The 24,538-nt window shown below is 39.2% G+C and overlaps 1 protein-coding gene across 2 annotated transcripts in view; it reads left to right on the forward strand.

Annotated features, from left to right (window-relative positions):
* HECW2 (HECT, C2 and WW domain containing E3 ubiquitin protein ligase 2) overlaps positions 1–24,538 on the forward strand; it is a 224,164-nt gene that overhangs the window by 69,483 nt on the left and 130,143 nt on the right. The window contains exons 1-2 of one of the 2 annotated variants that reach the window (XM_045558978.1): positions 4,378–4,759; positions 18,295–18,402. In XM_045558978.1, the coding sequence (XP_045414934.1) occupies positions 18,396–18,402 (7 nt within the window). In that variant the 5' untranslated portion in view covers positions 4,378–4,759; positions 18,295–18,395. Of the gene's footprint in view, positions 1–4,377; positions 4,760–18,294; positions 18,403–24,538 lie in introns of those variants that run through there. The other variant, XM_045558979.1, reaches the window with a different exon arrangement.

Below are 24,538 nucleotides of genomic sequence, written 5' to 3' on the forward strand. Positions count from 1 at the left end.
TAATTGAAGATTTTTACATGCCTAAAATCTATTCTCAAATCAATCCTCCCTGGTTTACAATCATATAATTTTACTTGGAATAAAAAATAGCCTAGCTGCAGAACCCATTAACCGAGCAGTTAAACAAGTTATAAATTGAATGAGGGAAGTAGGGTTGTATATAACCCCCTTAATATTTCACTTAAAAACACCTGTCTTTACATTAATATGGGGTTAATACAAAGATCATCGTTAAGGAAAAATATGGCTTAGATGTTAATGTGAAATTCGCCCATAAGGAAAAATATATCTGAGAGCCCCAAGATGTATGCCAATCAGGTAAAGCAGACACCATTATAACTGGGTCTTTAATTCTGCTGTGGAAATAACCGAAAGGAAAGAACCTCATTTATTCTTATTTGTGCATACCTTTCAGAGTTTTTGGCACATTACATCAGTTTGGGGGTGTTGATCTGTTAGACATAGAAAAGCGAGGGTCATTTTTGTTGTTGTTTATGAAAATAATGGATCACAGTGCTGATATTTTGGCTTGAATGGACATTGATAAAGGAATTTCTATGTCCACCTAAGATGAGAAAATCAGTCCTTTGGGGACTTTCTTCTTTTCCAAAGCATATTGGTAATTTCTCAGATAAAACTGCAAAACCTTAAGAAAGTAACATGCCCATTACTTTTACTAAACTCAGAGAACCACACAAATGGTGCTATCATGAAATTGTGCAGGAAAATCTCCGTCTGTACCTTTTAGCCTTGCCATTGTGTGCCCTTGATCAGGTTGCTATTATAGAATTCTCCAAGCTCAGTTTCCTCATTTTGGGGATAATGACAACTCTCAGAATTACTGTGAGAATTCTATCAGTGAACGATTCTGAAATACCGAGCACAGTTCTTGGCACTTGGTGAATGGTAGTTAGTTACTGTTGGGGGAAGCTGTAGAACAGTGGCAGAAGTGGGGGTGAGCTCTGACGTCATGCAGACCATAGATTTAAATTCTAGCTAGCTTCTAGCTATGTGATCTTGTGTGAGTAAGTTATACAATCTCTCTGTCCCCCACTTTTTAAAATTTGTGACTTGGGGATTGTATGTCTCAGAAGGTTGCTCTGAGGATTAAATGAGTGTGTGTACACACTTACAGTGCCTGTCATGTAATAAGGTCTTAATAGATAATAGCCATTATTATTTTTAGTGAATTTGCTTGCCTACCACTTTCTAAGCTAAATTTTTAAAAAACATATTTGGTATGTATGTATCAAGTTGGGTTTAGATTTAGCAGCTATCTCACTTGTGTATGTATTTTCAAAAAGCTTTCTGATTTGTACACAAACTGCTGTGTATTCCCAGTTGGAAGATATTGGGAATCTGAAAACAAAAGAGTGAAGCTCAGATGAGCATTCATCTGGCTGCTTTATGGACACAAGGTCAGAAGAAAAAGCATCCAATAAAAATTGCAGCAGATAGGCAGACACATGCTGCGAGGCTTCAATAATGTATACGAGTGATGTCAGCCTCAGAGGCATGCAAATGCATAAACACAAAGGAAATTCATAACGAGCTTTTCAGGAAAAGGCATGTTCCTTCCTGACGTGCTAACCTTGATTCTGGTTTGTGTTTTTGGTGCCACCATAAAGATAGATGGAGGAGACACTGCTGAATTTTTCCATTGTCAATTTGTATTGTAATCTAAGGACAGTGTTTTCGCTCTTCCTCGCTTCACTCTCCATAAATATTCTGCAAGCTTTGGGAGCTACTTTAGTGAAGTGATGTCTTTAATTTTCTATGATTAATCCATTTAGCATCTGCAAATCACAGTTCTACCCGTGGGCATTCTTGCTAGATCAATAGCTCTGAATGTTGAGAACTGTGATAATCAACTGGACTTTCAGAAGATCTGATGGAGATGGGAGAAGGGACAGTTTCCATTCTCTTATTCTTAAGCTTCCCTTTCTCTCCCTGTGCACCGATGCCTAGAATTTCTAGGTGCTGTTCTCCTTCACCAGCCTCATCTCTCCCTTAACCCTGTGTGCTCTGGTCACACACTGTTCTTCCTTCAATTCTTGACAGCACTGTGTTGCTTCCCACCATAGAACTTCTGCACAGCCCTTCTATCTGGAATCATCTCTCATTCCTCTCCTCTCTCCTCGCTACCCAAGTCCTAGTCTTCCTTCATAGCTTGGTTCATACACCAATTCCTTGAGTGAGGGTTCTCTTATTTCGGACCAGGTCATGTCAGCAGCTCATCCGAACCCTTAGGATCTTCTCTTTTTCCTTTGCATCATGTATCATAAGTGTAATTAAAGAACTCATTATATGTTTGTTATTTAATGTTTCTTTCTCCCTCTCTAAAATATAAACCCTGCAAGGGCAGGGGTTATGTCTGTTTTTGTTTTCCCCCACTGTCTCCCAGTGGCTAGGGCCATATGGTATCATAGTAAGTGAAAACACGAAGGTGTCATATGGATATGAAGTTGTTATTCATGTGCTTCCCCATTTTATTTGTTGCTGTTGATTTTGCTGGGACTTTTCCCCACAAAGAGGTGTGGATTAGAGAAAGGAATAGTGTATGTGAACTTTGAGGTCTTACACTGTGATCCTCTGGCCGTACCTTCTACATTACTATGATTGAAGAGGTGCCGGCTGAACTACCTGTGCTTAAAAAAATACCATCCCTGTGAAAGAGGATGTGTGTGTGGTGGCCTGAAATTGAGGCTCCAGCATTCATCTAACTTCCCTTGGCCTGCACTTTAAGTTTCTTTCTTGGTTAGCTGGGAAACCTAATTCCATTATGGCAGTAGCTTGTGCTGGGGGAAAAGAGGTTTCCTCTATATAGGAACATAGCCTGTTTGTCACATGGGGATATTGATAACCTTTGGGCAGTCCAGAATCTAGAGTGCAGCTAAGCGTCTGGCCAATGTTACAGTATTTGGAAGGCAAAGAATCATGGCTTGGAGGACCAGGGTGGTAGGAGCATCAGGCAGGGTCCAGATACTGAGGAGTGAGTGGCAGTAAGAGCTGCACCAGGAACAGAGTGGGGGAGCCTTTCTTCTACCTGGAGGAGAGTATATTGGTCCATGCCTAGAAAGTAGTCGAGAGTTCAAGGTTATGCACTATCCTTGAATGGGGATAAAAAGAGAGATGCCTACATTGTTGAGAAGTCTGTTTGTTGTTCACAGGCTGTAGCCACCTTTGATATGCATAAGAGGAAATGAATTTGTCCTTTCTAGATTTATTTTTCTTAATCTCCTAATGGTGAGGCCACTGTGGGCCCATTGGCTACCTGTGAATGAGTGCGGTTGCTGGCGTTGTCAGGAGTGTTATTTGAGGGAGGCAGAGTATTGCAAAAGAGCTTCGGTTTGGGTACCATTCAGCTCTGACCTCAAATCCTGGCTTTTATCACTTCCTCTCTGTGAGCCTCTGTTTTCTCGTCTGTAATATGGGCCTAATGACACTACTGACCTCTTCCTTAGAGCACAGTGGCACTCATCAGAGACTATTAGTAAATCATCCACTGTGTGTCAGGGACTACATCTACAGTGCCAGACTTGCTGTACTCACTCGTCCAATTCCAGAACCAGCCCAAAGCTCTGTGGCCCCTCGAAGCTTCAGGGCAAACTATGTAGTGTGGAGCTTAAGTCTGGTCTTCCTCGCTTCACAGAAAATACACCTGACAAATGAGGACATTTCATCTTGCTTTCCTGGAGGTTTGCTAGAAAGAGATGGTCTTGCAGCCTTTAATTGCATCCATTCAGGACTTAATAATTGCAGTGGCTGACACAGGTGGGCTAACAGCTCCAGGAAGCCCCTTTCTCCATTAAAGGACAATGGATCTGAACTGGGGATTCCCCACCTCAGCTCTTTCCACCGTAAGACAAAAACACTAGCTAGGTTGATGATCATATCTATTTTTGCCTTAAAAGTTAGGTCTAAAAATAACTTCTGGATTGATAAGCACATTTTTGGATTTTCATTAAAACTATATAAAACTCTGAAAAGGTTTTAGTCCTTTTTTATAGTTGGAAATCACAAGCCCACAAATTCCACTGTGGCTTGGTTAAGATCCTATAAGCCTCTTTCAGTAACCTAGATGAATGCCATGTCTAATTAATGGTTACGTTGGAGTTCCCCGGTGGTGGCCACTCTATTCTGAGTAGACCAAACAGCAAGCTCCCCTCTCTGTGATAGCAGTCAGCTTGTTTGACATCAGCCCACTCTGTGAGTGTGTGTGTGTGTATACACATAACTCATTCTTTGGAATTCTCCCATGGAAAAGTAAAGGAAGGAAGCTGAGGGGAGGATGGGGCGATTGCATCCTGTACCCTTTACAGGGGTGTGGCCACAACGGCCTCAGCTGAAGGGACATAATACAGTATGTTTTTTCACTCAGGATGCCTGCACAGTGGTAAGTTCTGGTGAAAGGCGAGAGCAGCTCTCATTGTCATTCTTAGCTGGACAGGAGTCTCCCGGTGGAGGCCTGCTTGAATCCCACCCAGAATTTCCTTTCTAGAACTTTTGGGGAAGAGGAAGAGAAGCAGGACCATCAGTGAAGTGGACCTGCGGAGCTTTCAAAGCCACCTTAGAACTCCAGCCCCGCCTTGGCTTCAGTTCTGGCCGCCCCTATGAATGAAATTGCTAAGTGGGTAGGCCGGGTGTATGATTTTAAGGAGAATGAACCCTATTTCTTCTTGCTACTTCCTGAATCTGATTTGAAATGATGGATTCCACGCTGGCAAAGGCAGAGAGAAACTCGTTGGGATTATATAAGGTAAGATATCGGGAAGTTCTGTGGAATGAATTCTGTTCTCACCTGATTTCCTTGTCCGAGTGTTTGGGATTTCTAGTCTTCTCTGCCATTCACTTTGAAAAGTTCTTAAATGTGTTCTCCTTTCAGCGTGGTTAGGGACAATTATGAACAAACTTTCCAGAATGTTTATCACATTTAGACAACTCGGTATAGATCAGTGCTGGGATCAAAGTATGTAAAACTTTTACAAATAAATATGCAGTCCCTTCACTGGGAATTTCCAGGGTCCCACTGACTTTAAATGGATGACTTTACTGTGATGTTAAGTACAGGTTCTACCTACAAGCATGCTTTTGCAAATGACATTATATTGAATCTAAATAGATTTCATGACAGGTTATCTGTCTCTGGAATAATAATGTTTTTTGATGAATTTTTGAGCTCTTTTCTCAGAAAACGAGATGTTAAAACAGATTTATTTTTAAGGTAAAGTTTATGTGGACAAATATTCATAGACATTCCTATTCCAGAGACTGTTGATTTAATAATCTTACAACAAAACTTTAACTTGAGAATACAACCATCATTTTTAGATATTTCCTTGTGGTAACTGTGGCAATCTGACCCAGTTTTCTATAGATCTTCTAAAATTTGCAAGCAGAAAAATCTGCTTTAATTGTTTAAAAACTGGAATGAATCCAGGGCAAAATTTCAATTCTATCTTAATCCGATGCAAATTAGTTTTGTCCAATGCAAATTTTTACTTTTTGGCTATAAAATGCCAATCAGTGGTTCTCAAGGGGTTGGCAATGTTATTTTTTATTGCCATATAATGTGCAACTGGCCTGTAGTGCCCGAGAGACAGGAATAGTAATGTTCGTGCCATGCGCCAGATAGACCCTCACAAAGAATTATCCGCTAGAATGCCAGTAGCATCTTCACTGAGCTCAGTTTAGTGACAAGTAAATTGATGATTTAGTAAAGATTCAGGTGAGCAGTCTAATCTCTGGAAAGGTCATCCATGTTCTGATAAAGCAGTTTTTGGGAGGGACCCACAGGGAGCACCTACTTCTGCAAAATTATTCTTTAGGATCAGTAGCAATGAATGTTGCAGAAATATTGCTCCCACCTGCTTGCAACTAATATTTTCAGGCTGAATTCAGGTTAGCTCCAACAAGTATTTGGTTCAGTTCAGTAAGAGTAACCTTTAAATAAAGTTAGCTCTAACAGTTCTTGATCCATATTGTATGAGCTCATTAAGGTCAAAGCAATGATTTACTCCTAACCAAAGGATGCTTTTTTTAGCTGAACATTGTTTTATAACGATTGTATATTTCTCTGAATATTCAGCTTTAGTTGCAACGTAAAAGTAACTTCCTGTTTGCTTTTGAACTTCACTTAGTATTAAAAGGGATTATCTTTGAGTGAGAATTTAGTGTATGCATGGAAATAGAGGAAAGAAAAGAGAACATGTAATCAAACCCCATTATCTTTCCATTGTCATATCAGTGATCCTAAAGAATAACTTTTTATACACATAGTGTTGAGATAGAGATTCTCAAGTTGAACACTGGAGTCAAGGTCCTGGTTTCACTGTGTAGAGAGATGAGGGTACTTCCACCTGGTTCTTCATCAAGCAAGGTTTAAAGCTAACTGGCAGAATTTTAAGCTTTGAGTGACCTTCCGTCCAAGAACTGGGCAATTCTGCAATACTATGTGTAAGACACCGTGCTATGCTCTCAGTGACATAGTTTATGATTACTGTACAATAAGGACTTCGCCTTTGCTGCCTGGTCTTTTGGCAACTATTGATTAAGAAAGCAGTGTTTAAAAACCATAAATAAATATACTTTTGTTTTAAGTTATGTATATTTATGAGAAATTAGAATAAAATAAAATGTAAAAGTAAAAGCTAAGGAAATGAGGTCAAAGAACTGTGCTTTTGAGTATTAAAATAAAAACAGCTCCCTTTGAAAGAAGGAAGAAGTAGATTTTTAAAACTCACACGTTTAGCTCCTAGTATATGTTAGGTTCACATACTATACTCTTGTGCTTCTCACAGCTTTCTGAGCTAGGTGCTATTATTATCATTTTATAGATTAAGGAAATGGAGTCTATGCAGTTTTAAGACTTGCCCAAGGTCATAAATCCAGTAAATGGGAGAAATGGAATTTAAACTCAGGTCTGCTGTCACCTAGCAGCCACAGCCTGGTGACATCAGTATCAAACAGTGTAGTATTCTCATTGCATCTGTAATGAGTGATATATACCTAAAAACAGAAAACATACTTCTGTTGGTAAACAATGGGTCCATGTGGACTAAACACCAATGATAGAATTAATATGTTACATTAAGTGTTTTACTGAGTTTACTAAGTGATAGAGAATCAGGCTTTATATTTTGACTGATTAAGGTTGACTCTGAGAAAGCTGGACTTCCAGGAGTTTTTTGAATAAAGAGAGAGGGAAGAGCATGGTGGGCTCAGAGAGTGAAATTACAGGATGGTGGTTTGAGGGCTTAGAGCTGGATGAGTCACCCCCAGGGTCACTGAACCGAAGTGTCTGAGATTGGTTCACAGCCTTTTGCGCTAAAGGTGGGTATTTATATCTGCCGTAGCGCTTTCTACACAGGAAGGATGGAGATGGGAGGAGGGTCATGTCCAGGTTAAGGCTGCAATGCTTGTTGCCTGGCCTGGACATGAAGCATTGTGAGCCAGCCTCTCTTGCCCTTCTAAGTCTGCTCTGTACACAGCAGCCAGAATTTTTTTTTTTAGTGAAGATCATGTCACTTCCCTATTTTAAATCCTCCAGTGACTTTCCATCATCCTCACAGTGTGATCTGGATAAATAGTGTGGTATAGTGCTTTGGAGCATGGACTCTGGAGCAACACCCTGGGTTCACTCTGCACATGTAGCAGTCTCCCCTTATCTATGGGGATATGTTCCAGGACCTCCCAGTGGATGCCTGAAACCACGGATACTACCGAGTCCCATATACACTGTTTTTTCCTATACATACATCCCTGTGATAAACTTTACTTTATAAATTAGGCACAGTAAGAGATTAACAATAACTAATAAAACAGAACAATTATAACTACATTATAATAACATTTTTGTGAATGTGTTCTCTTTCTCTCTGTGTCTCAAAATTTCTTATTGTACTGTACTCACCCTTCTTGTGATGATATAAGATAATAAAATGCCCACATGTTGAGATACCCTGGTAGTAGATCTACTAAGTGACTTTAGTGGTTGTGCAACATGGACAGTGTGAAGATGGTGGACAAAGAGATGATTCACATCCAGGCAGGATGGAGCAGGTCGGCTGAGATTTCATCACTACTCAGAGCAGTGCACAATTTAAAACTTTTGAATTATTTAGTTTCGGAATTTTTCATTTAATGTTTGGACTGAGGCTGACCATGGATAACTGAAACTGCAGAAAGTGAAACTGTGGATAAGGGAGGACTACTGTACTAGCTTTGTGGTCTTAGACAAATTTCTTAACCTTTCTGTGCCTTACTTTCCTCATTGTTAAAAATCTGATAGGTAGTAGTTTGTTTCTACCTCAAAGGGTTGTTAGAAGTTTAAATGAGTTAATAAAGGTAAAACACTAAGAACAGTGCTTGGCACATAGTAAGCTCTAGAGAGTATTTTTTATAATATTACTATGGTCTGCAAGCTGGCCCCTGCCCCTCTCTCTGATCTCATCATCTCCCACTCTCTGTCTCATTCACGCTGCTCTATCTGCTTCACTTTGATGTTCCCTAGAACATGGTAGGCTGGTTCCTCTTTCAGGTTTTTGTTTTGTGCCTTTTCCCCAAATCTCCATATGGTTAACTCCCTGGTTCATTCAGGTTCCCATTCAAATGTTTCCCTGACCAACCTATGTAAAATTGTATTCTCCTACCAATCTTTCTCCATCCCACGCCCTGGCTGTCCATCTTTAAGTCATGTTGTCACTACCTGACATTACATCATATGTTTGTGTATCTGCTTATCAATCACTTTCCCCACCAGACCAAAATCTCCATGAGGACAGGGATGTTGCCTCTTTTATTCCTGCCCAAATCCCTGTCTGTAAGAATATTGCCTGGAGGATAGCAGATGCTCAATAAATACTTGTTGAATTAATTTTCATAAATTTCTTTTTTTTCTGTCTTTTCTGTAATTGCTCTTTTCCTTTGATTTTGAGGCTTAAACTGTTCTTTTCAACTTTCTTTTGCCTATTATCTCTTGCCCCAAATTATGGACTTTTGGAAATAATCATTTACTCTGCTTTTTCTCATGAAAGTTATTTAGCAGCAGTAAGTCTTTTTCTACCCTTTCAGCCTTGGTACAGGGAATAGGATTGTGACATTTTACTGTCATTGTCATGGAATATTCTTGAAGGGCCTAATATTAGATCTTGTGCTAAGGTGTTTACCAAGCTACCAAATGCTGGCCATACCTGACCCTTTAAAAGAGCTTGGGTTTACATTCTCATTATAAAAGCATAATTTCCAGAGGAAAATAGTCAGGTAAAGTATGATGGGGAAATTTGTGTACTGACAGCAATGTGTATTTGAAAGAGACTTTGGAAATCTTTAAGCCTCAAATTTTACTAAGAACACTTAGTTCCTGCTATGATTTTTATTCTGAAATTGGATACAACTGTTGCAAATGACTTATTCTGTTTCACAATGAGATTTATTATACATTTTTACAATAGCCAAATAAAATAGAGGTTTCTTGTTTAATGTAAGTAAGCCTTTAGTCATTTTTCCATTTGAAGTATTATTAAAGAATTTGAGTTCTCATAAATCCTATGTAGTAAAACATTCAGTTAGGGAAAAAAAAATCTTAATTTAGAAATGCTCTGAAAGAAAGTTCTTGTCAAGAAGGAACATGTTGTGTGATCTAAGGCAAGCCATTTTATCTTTTTTATGCATCTATATGAACCACTGTAAGATACAAACAAAGTTGAATGTCACCTCAGCAGTGTGGTTGAATTAAGTGTGAATGTTAATTGGAAATTCTTGGTATAAAGATTAAGAGTTTAAAATGATCTTGTGGAATTAGCCCTAATAAAGCTTCCCATAGATTTTGCAGTATTGTCCTTGTTTTTCTCTATTCTGAAAGAGATGGAGATCTCTTCAAAAAGGCTTTATACATTCCTTGGTGAGAATTTTATTTCTCTTTTGTATATCTAAACAATATAATACTAATATTTGATTAATATCATATAATTAAAAGAAGATATAAAGATACCTTTATTTCAACCAAATCTGAGCACCTACTATGTGCCAGGTATTGTTCTAGGCATTTGAGATACATCAGTGAACAGAATAAACAAAATTCCTTGACCTCTGGGAGTTTACATTCTAGAGAGGAAGACAGACAATATATGAGATGTATAAGTAGATTATGTGGTAGGTTAAAAAGCGAGAAAGATCATGACAAAGAAATTGAGCAGAGTAAGTCCAGGAATGCTGGAGGAGGAGTTGCATTTTTAAATGATGCAGTCAGAGCAGTCCTTGGTGAGAAGGCTTTGTTCAAAAAATTGAAGGCAGTGATTGAGCCATAAGGACATCTGGGGGAAAGTTCCAGACAAACGGAATAGCCAGGACAAAGGCCCTGGGGCAGAATCCTGACAACAGCTTTGAGGACATAAGGAAGTCAGTGTAGCAAGAGTAGAGTGAGGAGGGAGGGGGAGAAGGTAGGGAAGGATGAAGTCAGAGCTGTAATTGGAAGGGGAGTAGGGGGCCTTGTCCTGCGGGCACTGTAAAGTGTCATAAAAACTGAATTTTACTCTGAAAGAGATAGGGAGCCACTGAACAGAAGAGAGACGTGTTTCAATGTGTCACGTTACCTGTGTTTGAAATTGGTTCCTTTAGAAGCCATCTCCGCTCCTCTTGATCTGGTATTCTGGGCCATGACTGAAACCCTTGAGAGGGATTTATTCAAATATGTCCACATGTTTCTTCTCACTGGGCTGTCAGTGATGTCCGACCTTGTCAAATAGTGTAGGATGAGGTGTTTTTAGGTAGGAAGTTGCTTAGCGGAACCTCCTGCCTCTGCCCGGCACGTGTGGAGGTGTGAGTGTTCAGGTGGCCCCCGAGGGTGTGGCTAGGACTTGGCTACACTTCACCCTGGGTGGAATACTTCACATTCTCCAGGTCCCCACCCCCTGTGGATGGCCTCCTGTGGAGGAGACCAATAAAATCTCTCTCTCAAACTGGGTGGTGTGTGGCGTTGAATTCGGCGCATGCGCCCTGCACCTCTCCACCCTGCCAGCATTCCCTTCCGGGGCAGCCGTGTGGTTCCCTCACAGGCAGCGATCCCGGCCCTTCCGGTGCGGAAATATCTCCGAGGCCAGAGCTTGCAGTCTTGCCATCGGTTCTTCTCAGCCTGTGTTGTGTTATCTGCCCGGTACTGTGCCGGTGTCCTTGTCTCCAGTCGCTGGCACTTTATTCTCAGCACATCTTTGTTGTGTGTATAAGAAAATAGCCATTCAAGCAGCTCCAAAGCCAGAGTCTCCGGTGGGTGCACCTCTCAGCCGGTGGCCATGATTGTAATCTCTGAATAATGTCTGAAACTTACACTCTTTTTCCTTCCAGAGAGGGCTTTAATGTAAAGAATTGGGCATCTAGAGAGATTGGGTTAAAAACTAATGCTAAGTTTTCAAATTCATGAGGAAGTTTGTTAGTAAATTCTCGCATCAGTTAATAAAATCGGTGCCCCGTTTAGTACATTCAGTGCTGAAGACTCGCCCCTCCCCTTAGTTCAGATCTCAAAGTCATTGTCAGAACTTTAATCTGAACATTGCAGTGGGATTCCTGTAACCTGCCTAGTACGTGCTGATAAATTTGTACCGTTTTAACAGTCAAGCAGAGCCTCTGAACGTGCCCAGGTCTGTAATGATGATTTTGATTTGAATTGTAGTTTATTTAGTATTGCTATCCAAACCCCAAATCTCAGACATGGCATCTAATTCCCGAGTGTACCCAGAACAAAGTCAGGCAGGCACCTTTATGATCTAATCTCAGGACATAGTTATTTTCAATTTGTATCCAACAGGTAAATGAAAATGAATTTAGATGTTTATCCCCCCCCCCTTTTTTTTTTAGAAAATGTAGAGAGGAGATAGAATTACTTTAAAGCAAAATAACGTTTGTAAGCACTGTTTTCACCTCTCTGGCACATCTGTCATATGCTATCTTTCTCACAGAATTTCTCATCTATTTTCCACTCCCCTGGGTTTATTGGTAGGAAAGTGAGGGATTTGAATATTTTGTTTGTTTGTTTCAATTTTGTCTGTAGTACTGTATGGAGGTTTTGGAGCTATTAATATAGACATCGAAATGTTTCCAAATCCAATATATATTTGAATATATCTGGTCATGTCTCCTATATATTCTCTTATTGTCTTAAAAGCCTATTCACAGGACATATTTTGGAAATCCAAAAATCATGTACGGGAAAACATTAAACTTTTAAAAATAATTTTCACACCCATCTCTGTGTGAAATGTTACAGGGAAGGAAGAATTTGGGAAAAAATTAAAACTCCTTATGTTTCCATTATTTTGGCTTTTTGTGGCATTTAAAAAGAATTAATTTAGTTTTTTAAAAAATTACTTTTTACTATCACATTGTAGGTTAATATAATTAATCCACTTTTCCAAGGGAAAAAAGGATAATGTTCTGGGGTGCAGGCAACAGCAGTAATTTACCACTAATTCACTTTAAATGTGGCCACTTGTTTGGTGTTTCTGATGACCATTCATAGAACCAAAAATATGAGCCCTAGAAGGTAAAAATATATGTCTAGGGAATGGATGGGAAAACTTTATAACTGGTTGTGATTTGTAGATCTCCCGGAGGATATCTCAGTAGCCATCTCCCAAAGACACTTCAGACTCAACAGCTCCAGAACCATATTAATCAAACACAGTCACAGTAAGCACTAATCATTTCTCCTCTGTCTTCCTTTAACAAGTGTGCACACCTCTATCAGCACTTTTTGCATTGCCTTTTATCTGTGTGCCAGTCTCCTCCCACTACACTGTCAACTCCTGTGGTAGGAAGTGGGTGCTCATGATCTTCCTAGGAGGCTCAATAAATGCCTATCTAATGAAGGAATGAAGGAATGTAGTAGTGAACATGCTAACAAGTGACTGGGGCAACAATCAAAGACATGTACATGGTTCACAACATTGCTGGGATTGCTCCATTTCCCTGGAAGCAGAATTGCTCCCATGGAGCAGAATTGTTCAAAGTGTGGTCCTTGTACCTGCAATCATCTGGTTGGGATGCTTGCTAAATTCGGATTGGCGGGCCCAGACTCAAACCTGCTGGATGAAAATCTCTGGAAAAGCAGCACAGGAATTAGCATTTTAAAAAACACCCCCCACTCTCCCACCCCACCTGGGAGATTTCACTGTGGGCAGTGGAGTTGGGGAATCAACTTCTAACTGGAGGATCAGTTTGCTAAAAGAGAAGATAACAAGTGATTTGTGGCCATGAATGTGCAGATGTTGGTAAGTCTGCTTATATAGAGATTTTGTTTAAGATCACTAGGTGTTCCTCCTAAAAATCTTGTTATTTTAATTAAGGAAAGGGGGCCTGTTTCTCACTCCATTAACAAGCCCTGCAAAAATTCTCCGAGCCACTATATAGTTATTGGAAGAGGGTTGTGTGTTATAATCTTCTGTCTCTACTCCTTTATTTCCTGAGTCCAAATGCTTTATTTGTTTCCCCCTTGAAGAAGCAGACTAAACAGAAGTAATTCCAGTATTATTAATAATAACCAGATTAATTGGAGTATCCCTAAAGAGTAATTATCATAAGAAACAAAACTTAATTGAAGAACTTTGGAAAAGCAGCATGGATTGCTAAAATAAGGCAAGTGTAAAGATTTTCAAAAGTTTTCTTAATTGTGTTCCCACAATATTTACAAACAGATGGGTATGAAAATTATATTAGAAGGGTTTTAGAGCTGTGTGTGTGCATATGTGTGTGTGTTGTGCATGTACATGTTTTGCTTTTCTATTTAGAGAAACTGCAGCCAGCTCAACTTGTAAGAGAACAAAGAAGACATATGAGACATGAAGGGACAAGCTTTATATAAACCCTAACAAACAAAATTAGATTTAAAGAAGGTATTTAGGTGTATGTATTAAACATCTCCAATGTTTTTTCTTTGTAATTATGTTCTAGCTAGGAAATTACCTAAGTATCTAGAATGTACACTCCTATAATTTAGACTCTCCCGTAACTGAAAAACAGATGCTCTGATACTACTGGGAGGGGAAATATGAATGAGGATGGGAAAGGGGGCTTGGAAGGTAATGGTCAAAGAGCAAAGCCAAAACCGGTAGAGTAGGCCTCATGGAAGTGGACATGTTTCTAGGTTGAGGGGAGCATCCCTAACAGAGAGGTTAAAGGTGAAGGTGGGAGGAAGTGACTGATGGAGGGAATTGGGTCAAAGGCACCGTTGTAAAGTGGGGGTAGAAGCCTAAGCAAGAGGACAAGTAGTAGGTATGGATACAGAAACCAAGGGAGAGCAGACCTCATGTCCTCCCTGCTTTGGATGCTGCAGGGTGCACAGTAGCCTGCTCCAAGTAAGAGGATGGAAATTAGGTAAGGGATGTGAAGATAGGGAACAGATTTGGAATAGTTGTTGGGAGAAACTGGGAGGGGAAGAAGCCAAGTATAAATGGAACAAGGGATGGTTGGTTTTAAAGACTGGTGGCATTGCTGTGATCTTTCAGAACCTGTAGTCAGTTAAAGTAAGAAATAGATTTATAATTACTTCTATATGACACTTTAGGGGATTTAGAATCCTTTCTTTGGTAAACCATTTTATATTCAGTGATTGTTCTTACTGGGGAATGGGGGCATTTTTTAAAGACTGAATCACCAAATATAGGTGTTAAACGAGGGTAAAAAAGAACAGTTCGTACAATCCAGGAAAAAAATATTTTGTCTTTGAAAATCCATGAAAAATAGATCTGAGCAGAGAAATGCTATCACTGTAAAAGTATTCTTAGGCTAGACTAAAATTGACTGCAACCTAGACAAAGGTGTGAACCTACCTAAAGAAAAAAAAATTTAATCTGAAGGACCAATTAAAATTGATCTTCTTGGAACAAAGCAAAGGAGTGAGTCATTGGGGCCTTCCTAGGACGTGCCAGGTCCTGCCAGCTGGGGTAGGAGTGGCAGTAGTGATAGGGCTTGTGGTGGTCATTTCAGGGAACTCTGTGCCCCTAAACTGGTTATATAAAGTCTAGAGACTTTATATTTGCAATCAAGAGTAGCTACCACTCGATGGCAAAAGTGTTAGTATCGGCCAAGGATAACAAATTGCCAGAAATATAATCTCATGAATGAAACATTTCAATCTAGCATAAGCAGAATACTAATCGTCTTGGTTATCTCCTATTTGACAAGCACGTGCTTGGCTTTAATCAGAACAGGCCCATCAAGCAAGCTTCTGCTCTTGTCCTGTTCATCCAAATTCGGACCAATTTCTCATCATATATGGAACATTTGTGTTCTATATGAACCTAAATACAGTACCTTTTAGACATTTGGTGTCAAAGGGCAAGCCTTTATTTTTTTAAGTATCATAAATTTAACCAAATAGATTTTTCCACATGGCCTATGAATCAACTAGGGGAATGAAGTCAGGGATACATAGTTTATCCCAACCAACATGAGTTGGTGGGTGAACTGGATGCTTAATTCTAGGCCTATTTCTTGGTAAAGAGTCTGGGAAGGAAGCACAGAACACTTCTCTCTTATTTCCTACTTCTGAGACTAAGCAAGAATACTCAGGTAATGCAGTATTTCTACCTGGAGTGAAAGTGATTTGCAAAGAAAGAGATATTAGTGACCCTCTTGGAACAAGAGATGCCAAGCTCCCTTCTAGGGAGGGTTGTGTCAAGGGTTGTGTCAAGCCTCAGGCTTGCTCTCCGTCCAGGGCTCAGACCCCTTACAATAATTCTCCTCATCCCATCACCACCCTTCCATTCATTTCTGTTCCTGAAGAGTCCCATCTTCCCAAAGTTGTTGTGTCAGAAGTGTATACTTAGTTTGGGTTAATTGATTGCTTCAAGACAAAAAGTTTAGTAATATCAGAAGTGCAAACACTCTTACAGCAAGGTCACATGAACAAGTGCAGCTTTTTTCTTACTATTGCTTTTATCATAGTGATCCTAGTGCTTGCTCCTTAAAGCCAGATTTGATACTGCTGTGTCTTTCCTGAGGCCTCAAGAGGAAACTGTGACAACGATATTTTTAGTAAATTTCCCATATGCATAGCTACTTTTTTAAAAATGCATTTTGAATAGGTTTGAATACCTTCTACTCCCTATTCCTGTGTTCTGTTCCCTTCAGGGTCCAGCCTTCTGTGCCTTCCAGGTGACCAATAAATAAATTTATTTGTGAAAATATGGGAGTCCCTCTCCCCATCCAAGCAGCTCTAGCTCTGCCCATTAAAGTATCTTTCAGAAGGCAAAGCAGCTACTCTTGTCGTGTAACCCAGAGCAGTGATGCAAACTCAGGGATTCCAGATGGAGTCAGGAATGATGAATCTAAATCATTGAGCAGTTTTTAGAATGGTGGGTATACTGTTTAAGAATTGTGTTCAGCTGTAGGTAACAAAAACACAACCACAGTGGTTTAACCAAATAGGAATTGATTTTTTCCCTGGGTAGCAAGAAGCCTGGAGGCAGGTGGTTCAATGAATCATCCTGATTGCTTCTAGCTTCTTGGTGTCTTTAGCATGTGGCTGTCATCCAAGAATAGGGGCAGGGGGAGAGCAAAAGGATGCCAAGTCTGTCCTTTTGTTGCTAGGAAAATAACAATTTTCCTTGGGGTCCCACCCAGGAGCCTTCCACTTACATCTCTCTGGCCAGAACTAAACTACATGCCACCCTTAGCTGCAAGGGATTCTGGAGAGGCATCTTTAACGGGGCACATTGTTGCCTTGAACAACATTGGTGATTGGTTGGTAAGGAAGAAGCTCAATCATTAGGCAGCAAGCATAGTCTGCCCTGAGGAGACACGTGACATCTTTTAAATTCAGTTTTAAGCAATTACCTGAGTGCTTTCTAAATACCAGTGTCTTGGATATATTTCTATGATGGACTAGAGTTGTTTGCTTATATTGTTTGTCTAGGAGGTGATGCCATGTGTGAGTTCTATCTTTGCGTTTTTATAAAGAACAGTGGCTGTTTCCTGACCTTTCTCAATAAAGAACCCTCTGACTTACAATGTGCTAAATGCAAATGGAATTGAAGGACCATTCCTCCCAAAGTTATTTGGCTTTTCAATATGATGAAACCATATGGGGCCCATATTGTGGGCCCCAAGGACAACCACAGACAGAAATCTCTCTGACCCCTCACTTCGACCCACTTTCTGTTTCTTTCATACTCAAAAGAAGAAAAGTTTTTCCTCTCAGGACTCTTCTTTCGGACATGGGACCTTTTCTCCATCTTTCCTTTTTTGGTATATCTCTTACTTCGCCCTGTCTGCAGTATTCCAACTCTCAGTTAAGGTGTATTAATCTTTCCTCCTAGGAAAGGGATTTGAGGAAACAAATGCGGTACATTTGACTTCAAGAGCCAGTGTCACTATATGTTAATACTTTTTAATGTTCCTATAAAAGTCTGAGTGGTCTCCTTTTCATGTTTTCTAGTTTTGTTTCCTATTCTAGGCCCCTAGGACAGAGCTTCAAACTAGTGTGATGTGAGCAAGGTGTAGTATGTGAATGCATCCTTCAGTCTTCAGGGGGGTGGGGCAGAGCCCGAGGAGGCCAGAGCAGAGGATCCCTGTCTGTCATCTTAAGTTGTACACATGGCTTCTGTTTACTCTAGTGCACCCTACAAACATGACCATTTTCTTTGTACCATGAGATCAGAAAGCTTGGAAAATGCAGCTTTCAGGTTTGTTTGGGGGTGGGGAGTCACTGTCCCTTCTATCCTCCTTCCACACAAAAGCCTAAACACTCTCTTTTTCCATTTCTCATCTTGTCTCAAGGTCTACTGCCTTTGGCCTTTTGTAAAAGACTGTCCTAGCGAATGTGATGACTTGGTTTGTGTTCCCTAAATACTGTTCCTGGCAAAGCTGTGCTGTATCTTAACTCAGTTTCATAGCTTAATGCCCCTTTTGTTCATCTCATCTTTAGTTCTGTTACATTCTCCCAGGTTTGCTCTTCCTTTGCTTTTTATAAAGGATTTTACAGATGGGAGGTTACCCCAACCCCTTTCTTATAAATCAGCTCATTGCTAAAGCTGCAGCAGTTGTACCCTTTTTCTTTGCAGTTTTGTCTTTTGGCAACATTGACCACCCCGGCCAAGCCCAGAAGTACCATCTTCTTTCCACGCCTCCCCCTTATTTTGTAAGAATGCAAGTGTGGAAACTCAGGGTGACACTGGGCTGGGGGTGTTCATTACTATCTTCTCCCCTGTCTTTTTCCTATTTATTTTAGAGCTTGTGTTAGTCTTTTAGCCAAGGAAAGACAGGTTATAATTAAGCTGAAAAGTGTTTCTTTGGTTTTTTCAGATGAGAATTCTCCAGCCAACTTCTGGGATTCTAAAAACAGGGGTGTGACCGGAACACAAAAAGGGCAAATTGTATGGAGAATTGAGCCTGGGCCCTATTTCATGGAACGTAAGTAACTGAGTCTGAAATAGAGCTTACTATTAAACACTGCCTAATATGCAGAAATCTGTGGATCTTTTTGAATGTTATTTTAAAAGTTTTGGGTTTGGATTTACATATTTATGCCATTTAGCCCAATGTTGGAAAATATATTGTTTTAGAAAATGCTCATTAGACGTTGTTCATATATTTTGAAAAAAGTCTGTGTGTGTAAATATACAGTTGGCCCTCTGTATCCATGGCTCCCACAACCAACCATGGATCAAAAATACTCAAAAAATTAAAAAAGGATGGTTGCATCTCTATTGAACATGTACAGACCTTTTTTAAAAGAATTATTTTCTAAACAATATAATATAATAAGTATTCTTGTAGCATTTACATTGTATCAGGTATCTAAGTAACGTAGAGATGATTGAAAGTATGCTGGAGGATATGCATAGGTTATTTGCAAATACTACTCCATTTTATATAAAGGACTTTGAATATCCATGGATATTGGTATCCACAGGGGTTCCTGGAACAAATCCCCAATGGATACTGAGGGACGACTCTATGTGTGTGTGCGTGTGTGTGTGTGCACATGCATATCTTACATATATAAAAATACATACATGTATATACATGTGACTGTATATATACACACATTTGCATATATACACATAAATATATACATGTACATATGCAAAAATGTATATATACATAAATATATACAGTACATACATATTTACATATACCTTATGAATGTATAGTTATTTTAATACTTTGTACATTTGTATATACCCTTTATTTACATTTATAATTAATATTGAATTATATTAATTTCAGGAAGCAGAAAGAATAAGTCAAGATTTTGGTTAATTTAAGAATTTTATTTGCCTTTAGAATACTTTTTTTTTTTTTTTCAGCATTGTGAGGGACAGAGTCTCGCTCTATTGCCCTGGCTAGAGTGCAGAGGCGTCACCATAGCTCACTGCAACCTTAAACACCTGGGCTGAAGCCGTCCTCTTGCCTCAGCCTTCCCAGTAGCTGGGACTACAGGTGTGGACCACCATGCCCAGATAATTTTTCTATTTTTAGTAGAGACAGGGTCTTGCTCTTGCTAGAATACTTCATTATCATTTTTGCCAGCAACAGAATAACTTTGCATTGGGGTTTAAGTCTTTACAAGTGTTGATGAAGGTAGTCTAGGCACACTGCTCTAGAGGTCAACTTACTAAGAATCAGAAATTGGCTGCAGATAACTCAACCATTGCCCAATTAGTTCAGTATTATATCTATTTTTAAATTCAAATGCTCGTATGTAGTACTTGCTTCACAGAAATATCTCATCCCTTTTTATTTTATTTTTATTTTTGGTTATTTACATATGCCACTAATATTATTGAAAACATAGTAAATACTCAGTACATTTGTATGGAATAGATGAATAAATGAATAAATGATTTACTAGGTGGTCCAGGTTAACTTCTGTGTTTAAAGAATTTATTTTTCTTTAATGTAGAAAAAATGGGCTCTTTAAATTTTTCTGTGTTGTTGAGCTCTGTGTGAGCATTAAGATTCCTACATGTAAAAGATTTAATAAAAGAGAGAATATGTGTATACTGATACTTAAGAACTGTACTTATTAAACCTTAAAATAAAAGGTTTGATTAAATGGAAACCTGCTGCAAGCATATCTGCAATCATATAAAATTTCTATAATATAAAAAGTTATTTAAAAAGATTAATGTATATTACTTTGAATTGCCATTAAAGGCATGAGATAATTTCTTCCACTATCCTTAATGGTAGGCCAGCATTCTAGAACTTTCTCTAATCTTGCTTCTGTCCCCTAAGGAATGTCTTCTTTTCATAGTCCAATTTTCTGGCTAGATTCTCTCTTTAAACCTTAAATTAAATATAGTTTTTAAGGGAAAATGCTTGTGCTATAACAAAAAGCCAGCTGGGGGAGAGCAGTTATATAGAGCAGACTCCCAGCTAATAGCATAGCATACAGGAAACAATTTGGAAAGAAATTTGCCAACATATGAATTAGAGTTGTTTCTAGGAGGTGGAATTATGGGTGATTTGTTTTTCTTACCTATATCTACTTTTCATTACGTCCCAAGATTGACCCAGCTGTAATGAGGAAAACAGTTGATGAAAGAATGTGGGAAAATGGAATGAGAAATAGCTGGTTTTACTTTCAATGTGATTTTTCCTTCGGAAAGATCTAGAGGTTTTAGAAGCTAATCTAGCTGAGAAATATTTCCAACCAAACTTCAGGGGAAAAGGCAAAACCACCTGCCTGTTCGCTTCAAAATGCTCAAGGTTGCTAGTAATTATAGCCAGTTGATAGAGTGTGCAGATTTATATTATGGGGCTCATGTGAACACCTGGGAAGAAGTCAGTACCACATGCTGCTGTAATTTGGAAAATTATGTGAGAAAAAACCCATTTACAAAGTATCCCATTTGCTCTGATTGATTTTCCTTCTCCCCCTAAAAGTGTTAGAGATTCATAATGTCCTGGCTGATTAGGCAATGGTAAATATCTCTGTCTTGCTAAATGTTTTCTCTGCATCTCACTCTAGTATTTAATAGAAATGGGCTTGACATTGAAGCTAGGAATTGGGAATGAAGAAAACAGTAGTTTTTTTCTTTTTCTTTTCTCCTTTAATTTAGCATTTCCATCTTAATTCTTCACACATAAAATTGGGAGTATTGTGTAGTGTCATTATAAAACCGGAACTATTCAGTAATGTATTTTTTAAGGACTGAGGTAAGTAGTCTAAGTTCAGGACAGTTAATAGGAATTTCAGAAAGATTCTGCTGTAGAATACCTCTATCTTCCTTAATCAGAATGTGCCCCCCCCAACATATATCCTTACGCTTGCAAAGTTTAAAAAAAAAAGTGGTGTTTGTATCAGTGCATAGAAGCATAGCCCATGTTTTTAAAAAACCCAGTGTCTGGCTAGAGCATTCTTAACGAGACTTCATAGCATCATGAAATTTTGCTTGAGTCGCTGGAGCTGATGATGTGGAACTTTAAAAAAAAAAATTGGAGGAGGGGAAGGTTAGACAGCTGCTAAAACATTTTCCACCTCTAACCTTGGAAACAATGGTTTTGCTTTGTCTGTAAATCCTCAGAAGAAGCAGCTGGCCCAGACTTATATTATCATAGGGCCTACCTGAATGGATGCAAAGGACAAAGATAGGTTTAATTGTAGCTAGATGACCTTCCTAGGCATTCGAGAGAAGGATCTGCTTTATCTGTACTTACTTGTCATGAGATTTTCTGCTATTCCTCAAGTGAGCGTATGCGCAGAGAATCTGAATGGGTCATCTTTGCAGTATGCATTCTTGAGTTTTAAAATTGAAGAGGTTTCAAAAGTTGTCTTGGCATGTCAGGATGTCTATTTTATTCTATGTAGTCTTTCATAAATCATGGTCATTCATTCATTCATAACTGCTTTTTGTTCTTCCTTCATTCCTTCTATCCATCCATCTATCCATCCATCTCCACTTTCACCTATCGTGAAATATTTATTGAGTGCCAACTTTGTACCTGTTCTAGGTACTCACTAAATCTTAGATCAATTAGTGAGCTTAGAAATAGTAAACCTGGTTCTGCATTACTGTGCACTGAATTGCTTTGTGACCATTAAGGATAACAGCAAAACATTGATATTTATATAAATTATATAGTGATTTCACATATTTTCCTGTCTCAGCCCTGGTAGATCCAGGATTAGGAAACAGTATTAGAGGTGCAAATGGCAAGTAGGAGACAGAGTCTCATCTCTGAGTGGCGCTCACGTTGGTGCCTTGCCAAAATACATGTGTTGTGAATGGCTTTTTATTTTGGGAAGACGGGATGTCCTCAGTCTTTTATTTTTACTATCAGATGCCCTACTCTAACCTTCACCATTCCCAAGGACCCTTCCCACCAACATCAGAAGGGTCTTTTTGCCCCTTAGATGGAGATTTGGTGCTTTTCATTCTCCATCCTTATACCTGATGCTCTGGGTTCAGTTAGTTCTCTAGTCCTGTTAGGTTTCTGCCACATCTATGCTGATTCTTTCATTTTCATGATTGTTTTTCTAACTTGGCGGAGGAAAGCCTGGCTATTTCAGGCTCCACTGGCCCTTGTTAAAGATAAGACAACTTGTAGTCACATATAAATGCAAAGTGAGCATGTCACTGGGAAAGTGGGCAAATTTCCTCAAAAGCATGAGGATTAAAGTGTGTTTTACTTTTTCACCATTTGTGTCCTCTGAATAAAAGAACTGTGAATAGGAACCATAATATTAAGAGTTTAATAAAAACACACAGGGCAATGGTTAAAATCATGTTTTAGAATAAATTGCAATTAGCTTGATTTTTTTATTCTACTATTTAAGTGAAATAGAGATGATTAAAGGAAGAAGGACATGTATATTCTATCTATCTTTATGGTTCAAAATATTCAACTTCTAGAAACTTGGGAAAAATCCAGACTTTCTAAATAGAAACAAGCTGTTAACTACTGCCTAAGTGAATCTTGTCTCTATTTAAGGTGATGGATGAGAGCCCAGTCTTTGAGGCCAAACCATTTCTTGCAGGGAGTGGTCTGAAGAACCTTTTTTCAGAGAGGGTTTGAAATGTAACCTTACATAAATGCCTAAGGTTAATCTCAATTGAGATTGCTTTTAAAAAATAATTTTGAATAGGTAATATATGAAAATAGTATAATATTAAAAAGATACAAAAAGTGGAAGTCAATGTCTCCCCAGCCTCAAGCCACCCTGAAGGTAACCACTGTTACCAGTATCAAGTTATGTCTCTGGAAATATTCATATACAAACCCAAGAATATATTTTTCTTTTAAACAGGTGATAGAGCAGTTGCTTTAAAATGCAATGTCAAAATCACACAGTTGCAGAAACGCCTTTATTTAAGAACATGTTTAAGTTCCTAAACAGTGTTTAAAGTCCCTTCTGCCTCCCCAGTTGCCCCTGCAATAAGTTCACAGTGACAGCTCGTAAATGATCACCCCACACCACCCTTCTGTGGTGGGGATGGAGCGGGCCTGCTGTTGCCCTGGGATGTCTTCAATTGTGCTTAGGAAAGTTAGTAGATTAAAAAGATTGAAAATAAAGGGGCTTCTGTGTTCTGTGAGCATTTAAGTAGAGGATATCAAATCTTTATTTTTGTAAATCTAAAGTTAATCCTGAGGATTATTGAAAGGGGCCAGTATATTTCCATGATCTGTGACTGGCTTCAGCTGTTCTGAAGGGACCGCAGAGAGGAGAAGATGCCACTCAGGCTGTGCTCTCTTCCTCCTGAGGCTCAGCTGACAGTGGATCCTTATAGATTAACATGGAAGGTCTTACCCTTCTCCTGAGGCAGCGTGCTTTTTATAAATGGATTAAAAATGCTCTTGTTTTTTTTACAGCCCAAAGGAATGGAGATATACACATACACACACACACACACACACACACACACACACACACACACACACACATATTTATAATTTGGGATGTTGCCTGCCACATCGGGCTATGGGAAAACCATTTAGGGTAGATGGGATCATTCATTGCTCGTTGGTCTGTATCCTCCATCTCCCCTGGTTGGGAACTGGACTCCTCCCTAACCAGATGCTCAGTCACCAGGCCTGTGCTTGCTTCTACCTGCCCTTGTATCTATTTCTCAGAAATAGCTTTTATTTCCTCTTGCAGTTAGAGGTTACCACTGTAGCTGCGACAGAAGCACAGGCACCTGGGCACCAACTCCCCTCTTCTCCCCTTCCACATATTCTGCTCAGCTACCTCTTCCAATAACCCAGATGTCCACGTACATTAATCAATGCAGCTCTCTCCCTTACTCACAGGGGATTTTGTAAACAAAATCCCTTACACTTTTTTTTTTTAAATCTTGCATGACCTCCTAAAACACTAAATAATTTTGGTATATGAAAACTCCCACTCAGAATGGAACATCCCTGTGTTTTAAGGGGCAGGCATCTTCACTGATGTCCTGGTGAAGGAGCCAGCTAGTTTTCCATCCAGGCACAAACAACTCCCAGGTCTGCCCAGGACTATTTTTCTCTCTGTGTGGTTTTGTAGTGGGGGATCTGTGTAAATCCCCTCGGCTTTCCACTTCTGCAGCACAGCTCTGTA

The sequence above is a fragment of the Lemur catta genome, chromosome 8 (assembly GCF_020740605.2).
Source record: "Lemur catta isolate mLemCat1 chromosome 8, mLemCat1.pri, whole genome shotgun sequence".
NCBI classification, from domain to species: Eukaryota; Metazoa; Chordata; class Mammalia; order Primates; family Lemuridae; genus Lemur; species Lemur catta.